The sequence below is a fragment of the Vigna unguiculata genome, chromosome 2 (genome assembly GCF_004118075.2).
Source record: "Vigna unguiculata cultivar IT97K-499-35 chromosome 2, ASM411807v1, whole genome shotgun sequence".
Taxonomy (NCBI): domain Eukaryota; kingdom Viridiplantae; phylum Streptophyta; class Magnoliopsida; order Fabales; family Fabaceae; genus Vigna; species Vigna unguiculata.
In genome coordinates, this window is record NC_040280.1 from 32,293,040 (window position 1) to 32,305,564 (window position 12,525).

General features: G+C 30.7%; 1 protein-coding gene across 1 annotated transcript; it reads right to left on the reverse strand.

The window, feature by feature from the left end:
- Nucleotides 1-6,849: 6,849 nt before the first annotated feature.
- Nucleotides 6,850-10,489, reverse strand: LOC114174041 (putative E3 ubiquitin-protein ligase UBR7). The gene is made up of 6 exons (XM_028058782.1): nt 10,274-10,489; nt 9,956-10,084; nt 9,065-9,223; nt 8,330-8,590; nt 7,278-7,943; nt 6,850-7,111 (listed from the first exon to the last, which is right to left on the reverse strand). Exons 2-6 carry the CDS (start codon nt 10,034-10,036, stop codon nt 7,022-7,024), a joined length of 1,257 nt encoding a protein of 418 aa, XP_027914583.1. The 5' UTR covers nt 10,037-10,084; nt 10,274-10,489; the 3' UTR covers nt 6,850-7,021.
- Nucleotides 10,490-12,525: the final 2,036 nt, after the last annotated feature.

Genomic DNA, 12,525 nt, shown 5'->3' on the forward strand with positions numbered 1-12,525 from the left:
AGACATGATAAGGTTTTGTAGAGAAGAGTTTAATGTATTTAAAAAGTTTAAGGCTTTTAAGGCCCATATCAATTCTGTTGATCTTGCTGAAGCCTTTTTTTTTTTTAGAAAAAAAACCTAGTTGGATCTGTTAATTATTTCACTTAAAAACCGTATTTGTATTAAGATAATAATATTATAACTTTTTTTTTTCGTCTTTTATTTTTTGACGTAATTTAATATGATAGTATAAATCATTAATTAGTATATCATTATTTTTTTAAATAAATAATTACTCACACTAAACTAAATCAAATAATAAATGATAAAAATTAAAAAATAAAAGTCATAATATCATTTTCTTATGGGTTAAATATGTTTTTGGTCCCTCAAGTTTTAGTGAATTTTGGAATTAGTCCTTCTTTGAAACTTTATACCAATTTAGTCCTTCATCTTTATAAATGCGTGGATTTAGTCCTTCTTACCAAATTTTGTTAAGTTTATTTGATATTTTAAACGCATTTTATGATAATATTTGAGTTAACGTTAAAGCGAAAATGTATTAAACAATATAAACAATTCAAATACTATCATGAAATGCGCTTGAAACGTCAGATAAACTTAACCAAATTTGGTTAAAAGGACTAAATTCATGCATTTTTTAAAGATGAAGGACTAAATTGGTATAAAGTTTCGAAGAGGGACTAATTCCAAATTTCACTGAAACTTGAAGGACCAAAAACATATTTAACCCTTTTCTTATATTAAAAAGACATCACAAATATATTATAATAGGATATATCACAATAAGTTCAAAATAATAAAGAATCATCGTCATATTATGAGGTTTCAGATAATAAAATGACAGTTCTATCGTTAATGAAAAAGTTAAATAATAAAAATTTAATTAAAAAATAAAAATTTAAATATTCAAGAAATTTATATATTAAATTTTGAATAATATGTATCGTGAGGAAAGTTATGGAAATCAATATATTAAAAGAAATATATATCTTTCCATAGTTACTAATGGTATTTAAATTTAAAGTTATGAAAAATTTAGTTCGAGTAATTCTTGATGATCTTATTAAAAATTCAAATTATTTTTTTATTTTTAAATTTTTGTCCTTAAATAGTAAAAAAACATAAAAGAAATTGATATGTTCTAATTTTATTTTTTAATAATAAGAAAAGTAATCACAAAATAAATAGTTTATTATTTATATTATTAATTAGTGATAAAATATTCTATATAAATACAATTATACGTGTATGAACTTGAAAAATTATATTTTTGAATAAAATTCTACCATAAAATCATAAATGGAAAGTTGAAAAAACGCATTAGTGACAGCTATTATATCTTATCAGCAAAAATACAAGCATTATCATATTTGTATTTTTTAATATTCATAAAAATATGAATTAAGATAAATAATATTTACTTACAAAATATATATAATAAATTTTAAAATAATTATTAAAAAAAAGTTTTTTAGAATAATGGTCAAAATAAAAGAAATAAAAAAATGGTTAAACATTAATTATAAAATAATTAATTTTTAAAATAATAATTAAGGATAAAGTTAAAAAATAGAAGTAGACACAAAAGAAAGAATTCTCTTTATATATTATTATAGATTATAGATACAACTATCTAACAATCATAAATTATATTATTTTATTCCAAAATTCAAGTTGTTTATATTTAAATTTAACAATATTTTATTATTAAAAAAATTGTGAAATAGATATAAGAGAAAGAGATAGATCTCAAATGATAATTTTGGAAAATAAACTGCTAGCCATTATTCTTAGAATCCATACTTTTATCCTTTTTTTAAAAATATAAGGTAAAATCAATGGTGTCATCCTGGAATAAAACCTCTCTGATCTCTGGTTCAGTTTCATTATTTAATTAATATTTAAGAAATTTAATTTTGTGATTATTAAGACAAAACCACAAAAATTAACTCAAAAATAGTTATTCATAAAATTTTTAATTCAAAATCTTAAAACATAAAGATTCACACCACTCTCGAATCTGGATTTTCTATTGTGTCTTCATAATACACGGATTACTATTAATTTTGACGTTTTAAAATATATTAAAAATATATTAAAAATATTTATACACTATATTTTTAATGCTCACCTGAGTACAACAGCCAAAAAGTCAATAAAAAATTAACCCTCCTCCAAAATCTTAAAACATTAAACTTACGAGATTACATTTATATATGATACTAAACTTTCTCACTTTCATCTAACACCGCAATGAACACACCATCTGCCATAAATCTACCATAGTATTAAAGTGGTGAAAGAAAAACAAAAGAAAATCCTGAGTCGACGATGTTTGAGTATTCTAAAACAATGGAAAAAGAAAAGAAGAGAATTTACAGAGAAAGTTGTGGTGTGGCTAAGTGTAAGAAAAAGATGATGCGATTTCAAGCATTTCAGGAGCTTCCATGATGCTATCCAAGGAAGGTTTCCACCCTTCAACTTTCTCTTCTCTCCCTCTTTCTATCTCTGCCACCATTTCCTCCAATCTCATTCCTTTCTCTTCCTTCAGTTTCAGTATCAGCCATTTCAGCTCCTCCTTCGTCACCACAACTTTCATGCTCACACCATTCTTCTCTTCGCCGATTCTTCTTCCTCTTTCTTTCTCTGCATGATCTTGTTCTGTCTCCATGCAGTTCCCCATGATTCTCCAACTCTTGCTTTGATTTTCAATCTGAATTAGGTATTTAACAAAGTAAGAAAATCTGGTTCACGGATTCTCAGAGAATAGGGTTCACGGATTTTTTGTAGACACTACTAGACTCTTGGGAAAACGTTTATTTATATGCATATTCTTCTGCTTTTTGTTTTTCTGATACAGTGACGCGTTACGTTATTTAATTGGAGTTAAATTAATAGTTTTGTCTCTCTTTTAATATATTATTATTGTTATTATCATTATTATTATCATCGGTGTTTTCCCATTTGTCAAAGTTTCTTTTCAGAAAACGTAACACTTGTTAAACAAAATGTAACTAAATAAACTCAATAATTGGGGCTGCTGGCGGTGACCTTGACATTTGAATTATTTATTTGTCTGCAAAACCAGTTTGTGGGAAGAAGGTTAATTTTCTCTCTCTGCACATTCCTGTACAAATGAGAATTTGTTTCTGACGAATTTGATTCTTTTTTATTTTATTTTTCTCTGAATTTAAATTTTCTGTTAAAAAAATTTGAATTCGTTATTTGTTTTAATGTGTTTCTGTATAATTACCATTGATTTTTTATATTTTAAAATATTTTAAAAAAATATTTAAAATATTAATACAATATAATTTTAGTATAATTTTAATATTCGGCATAGAGCAATACCTAAAAAATTAATAAAAGACCTGAGCTCTTTTGTGTCATTGTTAATAACACTAAATTATTATAACATGTTAATTTCGTATTAATTTGATGAATTTATTAGAAATTACTATTTTGAATAAATGTTAATAATTTCAGAGTTTGAATTTATTAGAAATTGAACTTATGAGATAAAAGGTTATTTTATGTAGATATTAATCATATGAATTAATTAGTGAAAAATCCAATAAATACAAAATCTGTATACTTATCAATTAATAATTAATCTGAAATTTGTTCTGTTTTTCCTATTGGTTATCTATTAATAAGGCATGATTTACGTGTTCTCTCTTGAAATCTCTTTCAACTAAATATTATTACTTGTCTTCAGTCATACCCACCTGCAGTCAATGACAAACACCAAATTTTTTCTAATTACAGTTATGCTGCCAAAAAACACTATTTTACTCAATGGTTGAATTGAAAAAAAATATGATGATTCCACACTTTCTGAATTTTAAATGGGTAAAAAAGATTGAAGTTATGGTCATTTTGGTTGTGAAAAAGGTAAAAAAAAAATTAAATCTGAAATAAAATAAAAAAAATTGGATGAAATTGTCTTAAACCTTATGATTTGTTAATTTCATGTATTTTGTTATAATAATGTGCTTAAACTTTTACTTGTTTGATGACAGGAGAAAAACAAAAAGATGGGCAAATGACAGGTGTAAGGTTTAGGTGAGACGTGACAAGTGTAGTTTAATAATATATTTGATGAAAATAGTAATAAACTATAGAAACACATGCACACAATCCTATTCCTGACGCGGATAGGATCCACAAAACCTACTCTTGTCTCTCTCTGCCTTAAAATGTTTCGTTGACAAAGTTTATGTTCGTGTTGGAATCAGCCAATGGCCAAATCTGAACCAGAGATTTTTAGGTTACCCCACCTCAAAATCTCAACACAGAAATTGAACTTAATCACCCAGGTATCATAATATTGCACCAAGACAAAAATGACATAACAATTAAATGGTAATTCACATGAATAATTTTAAAGTTAATTACAAATGTACTGGTATTGTGTTTTCCCATCATACGAGATTATTATCTGTATGGTTGGAAATGGTCCATAATGTTAGGACTTCATGTATAAATTTAAGTTTCGTACAGAATAAAAAATCAAAAGTAAACACTTTATAATGAATAAGATTTTAAGTAAGGTGAGCTCTTAAGATTTTGAGTTAAAATTATTTATAAATTTTTTATGTAAATTTGCCTATGGTTTTATTTGTTGTTAAATTTTTTCAATAAATTAAAAAATTCATTCAATAAAACACAGAGATTAACAAAAATATTTGTATAATCTTCAAAATGTAAGATGGAGATCTATTCAACAACCAATATTTATATATTAAAACTTCTTTTAAATCGAATTAGTCAATAATTTAATTATATTGTCATCTAATATAAAAGTGAATCTAATTCGTGTATATATATATATATATATATATATATATAAACTTCTTTTAAATCGAATTAGTCAATAATTTAATTATATTGTCATCTAATATAAAAGTGAATCTAATTCGTATATATATATATATATATAAATAAAGTAATAATTAAATAAAACTTGTTGTTTAGTTTTATAATGATTTACAAATTTATGAGTGTTTAGAAAAGTTATTGTAGCCATATCTAAATTATGTTAACAAAACAAAAAAATAATGTCTTTTGTCTAATACGTATTGAACACAAGGACACATGATTTGTGAGGCTAAACATGAAAATTTCTTATATATCAAAAGTTTTTATGAAGTTCATTGAAGAGGCGGTGTAAAGTTGAAGTTCAAAAATGCACGGTTCAGCATCGTTTAAAGTATTTGAGAGGGTTTTGTAGTGAATGTGCGTTTCAGACTGGAAGCCGTACACGCATTTTGTTATTTATCCAAGTGTGAGGAGGTAAAGTTTTGTCTTAATTTGTTTTTTTTGGTCAAATGTGAGATATTAAGAAAATTTAATTTAAAAATGTTATGATTAAAAAGTGAATTTAATAAGTATTTATGGTTCGGCACCGTCTTAAGGGAAGGTCCAGCTCAGTATGTTATTGTGCCAAACGGACTACATAGCTAGGTGGCCTCATTGATGACCCACGAAATTCAATTTTCAATTCTTGCTGGAGATCTGTTGTTGTAGTTGTTGTTCACATGGGTTAGAGAAAGAGTGATTTGACTATGCTATGTTTGAAAGAAAAGAAATTTTCTTAACTATTTAATAAAATTTAAAAGAGAAAAGGGGAAATATAAAGAAGATGCAGTATTACAGAATTGGCTGGCAAATTGATCATTGGTTTGCGAGTAGAATGCGTGTATATACTCAGGTTTATAAGCTGTGCGTATGAGCATCCGCCACAACACATAACGATTGTGATTGAATATTCTTCCTTAGCAAATGATAAGTTGAATCTTGTTAAAACTTTTCAACACTCAAGTTTTGTCGTTTGATTGTTGTCGGAATCCTAAGATCGATGGTTGCTGTGATGCACAACACAACAGAGAGTGGGTGAGGAAAGAAAAGAAAATCACAGAGAGCAAAATTTATATTTGTTCCAATATTCAAAGGAAACATTTGCCAAACTTTCTGATCTGAACAAGTGAATTTATAATTGATTGGAATTTAATTGCTTACAATTAGGTTTCTCTACATTTAAACACGAAGTAAATGTATTCCTAGAATCTGACATTTTTTACAAGTTCTTGTTACTGGATCACCTACATCTATCCATGCATCAAATCTGTTTTACAAAATTGAATTAAACTTTTTAAGATTAAATTCTTACATAATATCCACGCACTCAATACCAAAATTACTAAACTGGAGCATAACCAAATGAGTGGTCCAATACTAGAGACAAATTTGATAGTATATTAAAATGTAGACTTTGAAATGTTATTCAATCGAATCGTGCAGAATCATGTCAAATCGATAATCAATGTCATGTCCACATAAAAAAGCTTCTGGCTCTAGAATTCACAACTGTCTATGAAATAGTTCATAACAATTTTTTTTTCATGACAGGACTCGCTTTGGGAGTGTTAGAAGGGGGGATGCCTTTTATTATGAGTGTATTCCCTCAGTAATTTAATATATTTGAGTAAATTGTGTTTTGGATCCTTGTAAAAAAACAACAAAATGTAAAGATATTTTTGCAGGTTTTTTTTTGTGGCGAGGACGCTAGGAATATAACGCCGGAGTTAAACCACCACTGCAGTTCACTCCTCCGTTAATGACAACGTGGAGGAGTCATCAACAGTGAAGCCGAAGAGTGGGGTGAGGTTGCTGGCCAAGTCATTTTTTGTCAAACGCCATTAATAACAAAAATGCACAGTATACGTTTACATTTTATAAAGATTAAATTAGGAATATTTTCATTAAAATCACTATAAATCTTACTAAATGAAGTCAAAAAATAAACGACTTTTGTTGATAGATATGTTAAATGCAAATCAACCGTGAGCAACCAAACGAGTCTATTAAGTTAAAAATGTTGCGCATTGTAATATAAAGTATCATAAAATATGCAGGCTTAAGTTTCGAACAATAGATAACACAAACAAATAAACTTTTCTAATAAAAGTCTGAAAGCTTCAACTGACACGGTCCTTGAACAGCCAAGATAACACACTCACTGTACACGACGACGCTTATTCTTAATCTCATCAAAAAACTGGTGGACATCAGCAGCGGTAATAGGCTTTGACGAGTCTGCAGACTCCTGTCACAGCATATAAAATAGTCAATCGCAACACAACTAAACAAGGCCACGCACCAGTCACGTTTTGCCTATAGATAGAACTCGGTTTACCTTCATATTCATAATTAGTGACAGAACAAGCGAACAAACAAGATATAAGAAATGTAAGCTATATTAACAAACATACCAGGAAAGCACGAAGCCCGTCCTTCATATCTTCGATACCCTTCAAGATCTCAACTTTCTCTACATGTCCCAGTTTGCTAAAAAAGCTTAACTCGGCACCTTCTTGCTGCTGCAATTTTTCTTCTCTCCTTTTCTTGGCCATTTGCTCATATTCCGCAATTGAGTCTTCTTTGTCGAGTAGAAAAGCTATGCGCTTCTGATTGTAAAACTCCAAACAATTTTTGCATTTGCATAGAGCATCTCTCCAATTTTTTGAAAGGAACATTGCTTTATTAGATAAAACTGGGGAAGCATCAACAATGTTAACACCAAGGAGACAATTATCATGCAAATCAGTGCTTTTGGGGCATTGATTTGGAACAATACCGCCACTAGTATTTTCTCCCTGAGACAGACTCTTCCCCAAAGATGTAGATTCAGAATCAACAGTAGCCTGTACTTCATCAATTTTAGGAGAATTATATGATGTGTCGCAAATTGGATTTTCAGTTCGACGAGTTGAAGGCATGTCTTCCAAAACAGCTTTGTCCTTTTGGATAGTAGGATCTGTCTGCTTTCCAGCTGCCCATATATCTTCAGGATATAGTTTTAGAAAGAAACATACCTCAGAGCATGCCTTACATATGAACTCATCATACATTGGCTCACCTTCCTCATCTTTGGGAATCTGATGTATACAAAGAACAATAAAAAATCAAAATGCTGCACATAAGAGTTATAAGAGTTATATATTCATTTATGTGTGTGTGTGTATCACAGTTCACAAATCTAGTTTTCCTTAAGACCGATTTACAAGAAATATAAATAGCATAAAGTCCAGAACTGATAGTATGCTAACACGCTGATTAACCTTAGTTTTATACATATATGAATTGTTATCAACAGGAACTGATAGTATGATTAACCAGAACCCTGGCAACTCTGCTTACAAAAAAAGAAGGCCTTACATTACTTAATTCCAAATAAGCATACAAATCTCCCTCTACACCAAGTACAAGAACGAAAAATAAAAAGATTAAGAGAAACCAAAACACCACATTCAGAGATACCAACCTCGGTAGAAGACTCAAGACCAAGATGCTCCTCATGAAACCAGTCCTCACACAGACAGCACTGTATCATCTCTACTTGTTCTTCCGCATCTGGATCTGGATAAGGACGACCACATGTACAATATGAACCTTTAAAGTTGTGATTGTATGAATTCCCAGCATTCTCTACATCTTTACTTGGGAAAATCTTGCAGTAGAATTCACCAAATTTTGAATTCCCACAATCACATCTAAAGTTTCTTTTTGTCCATAGCTCCACAATCTTCAGAACACAGCAATGAAAAAACCATGGATTATCAGTATGGGTATTGATCAACATAATTAAATTGGTTTTAAATTCAACCAGACTAGTGAACAAAGGTTGAGCTATTGCACATAAAATGTATCAGTCCTAGTATCATAACATACCCAATATAAGTATGCATGTATTAATCTTAATCATGGATCCAGCAGACTCTAGTTAAAATATTAAAATAATTAGGGTACAAGACAAATTAACAACTATAAATTTGAGGAAAATAGCTTGGGTTCCCCAGTACAAATTAGACATAACCAAAAAATAATTTCCTCTCAATAATTGTTGTCCTTATACCAAATCATACATATGATTTAACCAACGCATGTATTACTATCACAATGCCGTGTCAAATAGTAAACAACATTACAAAATCCATATCCATTTTCATATATTTTGTAGTAGAATCCAAAATTGTATAGTCCGGGAAAAAGGAACTACCTGATGACCATCGTGGCATGACAATGAACAAGCTGTGCAAACTCCAGCATTCCCGTCCGGAGTGCAGGTAAGGCAAGAGAAAATGGCCTGCCTTTTCATATATCCTTTGTTAAAGGTACACTCCTTGCCCTCATCACCTCCTAGAACTAAATCAGCTTCCTACGAATTGTAAAAAATTAATGAAAAACAACGATTAAGTCAACATTTAGATCATACCACATTCTGAGTAATGTATCACCAACACAACAGCAACAAAGTTAGCATTAAGTGGGATGAACAGCCGCTGTCTGATCACAGCTACCTATTGAAAACTATCACGATTACAGAAGACTATCCCAGCAAAGGGAATCAATATAATAGAATTAAGGAGAATTGGCGTACTCCATTGCTAGTTATCCATGAGATGTAGGAAAGCTAGCCATCATCGTTATACACTATTGGTCTCAAAAGGCATATTTGTGCTCCATAAGCAGCCCTTAACAGAATAAAGGATAGTTGCAAAATAATTTCATTTCAATTACAGTAATTAATCACGTCCTTTAACATAACTTACAGTATCTCTATAAACCAACTTCACAAATGCCTCCATAAAAATAGCCAAAACCCTAACAAGTGACTTTCACGGACAGACAGACATTTCAATATCCCTTAATTTAGTAATCAGATTCGCATTTCTTGTTAAAGGACAACAACTTAGGTAACGATAGAAGAAATGGCAAAAGAAAACATTATGACGCAAAATAAATAACCGTAGGTCCGTAACAAAGATCATAACAATAGGTTTATCAACCAAAGTAGCCGCAATCAAATAAAGAATCTCAAATGAGCATACAACACCATTTCACATAGATATGAACGTACAGCACAGCAGGAATGTAGGAAATGACTTACCAGCTCCCGTTCCTCAACTTCATCGAGGTACTCGCTGATTGTGACGGCTGGCTCAGCTTCATCGTCAAACGCACCGTCCATTTCTACTCCACAAACTTTCGTTCCGGTTTTGGAATTTCACGATCGCGCCTACATCATAACAGAAGTATAGATTTATGAAGAGAGACTAAAATATAAGCATGTTTAAAGGCAAGAGGTTCCTTCCGCGAAAACCTAGCAAGGATCCCTCGGAACAAGAAACCCTAAATTCCACGGAAAACAAAGGCGAAATTGAAAACAAAGGAGGAGAAATAAAGCGAGAAATAAGCACTATTTCACCAAATTTTATGAGCGAAACGCGTGAATGGAGTGAGTGCTGGAATTGCTGAATCAGGTTGTGTTGAAGCTGCGAAAGAATTGTACGGCGATGGTGGACGAGGCGCGAAGAGAGAAAGGTACTTTGGAGTAAGAAGGAGCAGAGATAAAGGAATACGTGCGTTTTGTGATTTATGTGTGAGCGAGAGGATTTGGGCTTTTATATTGGGTAAGGTGGAGTAAGGACCATAAGGACATTTTCCCGCCATATCTCCTGGGGATGCAGGGATTTTGGAGCGGATTAGTATTGATTCGCAAATTACCATATAGTCCCATACATTTTCAAATTTAAATTTCGTTATATTTAAGTTCTACTAATTTTTTAAAATTTTTGGGGGCTAAAAGTCCTTTTCAACTTAAATACCAAAAAAATAATAATAATGGGATTTAATTTTTAGCACACGCTTTCCTAATTCAAATCAGAGGAATCATAATTGAAAAGATAGAAGGTAGATGTAACAAATTAATCATATTTTTTATAGAAGATTTAATCGATGTTGTTAGAGTTGCAAATAAATGGGATTCAAATATTAATATTGATCTCTTTGTTAATTGATAAGAAGGATGTGGTACTCGTCCTTAGAAATGTGTAGTATTTTATTAGCTTTAAGTGTTACAAATTAAGATAAATTTGTGTACCTTTCAGCAACATTTTTATTATATTCCCAAGGATCAATTTTAACTTATAACAAATAATAATGTGAAGTCCACTTTTGTTTTAATTATTTGGACTCAACTTATTGAGAAGGGCCTATAATCAGTCCATTAATGACTTCCATAACTCCTTTTTAGCCACAAACTCTCGTTTTTTGTCTCCTTTTCAAAAATAGTCTATCTGTTTTCTCTCTTATCTGAAACAAAAGCTTTGCTAGGGCACAGCAAGATTCTCCCTTAAACTTACTGAACGATATCATCCATGTAGGTAGAACTTTAAACTCATGCTCCCTTTCGTTTCCTTTTTGTTTGGAAGCTTCGGTTCCACTTTAACCTCTACTAGGGTATTAGTTTTCGTCTCCTTTGGTTATGTTTTCCAGTTATGTAAACTGTAATCGTGTTGTGGTGCTCTTCTTTTGGAACTTGTTATTGGGTTAGCACCTGTCAATGCAAGCGAAGCTATAACTCCTTCTTTTTCTTTGAAATGGATTGTACTTATTTTCGTTTTGGAATGTGTTGAGTATGTTTTGTTGATGATTGCATTGAATGAGGGTGAATTTCATGTTTGAGTATACGTGGGTTAGAAAATTTTAGGTAGCTTAGAATGCAATTGGAATGAGAGATATTGATTGTTGCAATTGTTTAGTTTGGTAACATCTATAAACCACTTTGAAATGAGTTTGAGAAGATAAAAGTGCAAGATACCTAATTGTGCAGTGGAACAAGTTAAAATCTCACAACCAAGAAGCATATGGTGTGGCGCTACCCATTTTCCTACACTGCACACTTTTCATAAAATGAAGCTTCCTACTTCGTTAACCGTTGGATCGAGCCGAAATTTTAATAGCTGATCCTAGCCACATAATTCTTGACTTTGACCGATCAGATCTTGAATCGGAGGTATGTGTGAGAGCAGTTTTTATGCAAGGTCCCTATAGTTTTGGTTGTTGACAACATTGATCTTTGTTACTTGTTTGGTGCATAACTTTCTCTATAGTTATTCAATTAAGTTGGTTCTTTTTGCATTTGGATCTTGATTCAATCATCTTTAATTTGAATATAAATACAACATTTTTGGAGCTTTACACAAGCTACAATTTTATTTCTAAAATCCCAATTTGTTTACATAATGTGCTATTAAGTTAGATTGGATAAAAATTATAATAATTAGTTATTTTCCAAGAGAGACATACGTTCTATGGTTTTTAATATGTGTTTTCAAATGCTTGTGTGAGAATATAGGAGATTCCATGGGGGAAATCATATTTGATTTAATTAGTAGTGTATTCATTAATGTAAGGAGTCAATACTGGAGGTTTATCGTGATACTCTAATGCTCATTCAAGACTCATGTATAGTGGAATAAGTCATGTGGTGAGAGGGATAGGAGATTTTGTCTTTAAGAACAGCCCCAGGGTTCTTATGATAGTTAAAGGGACTAACCGTGTGTGGTAGGGTGAAACCCATTGATAATGACTCTACATGTAGTAAAGGTCACCACAAGTGCAAAAACCCACCAAGAATCATACATCAATGTCTTGATCCAAATAATTGAGTTTAAA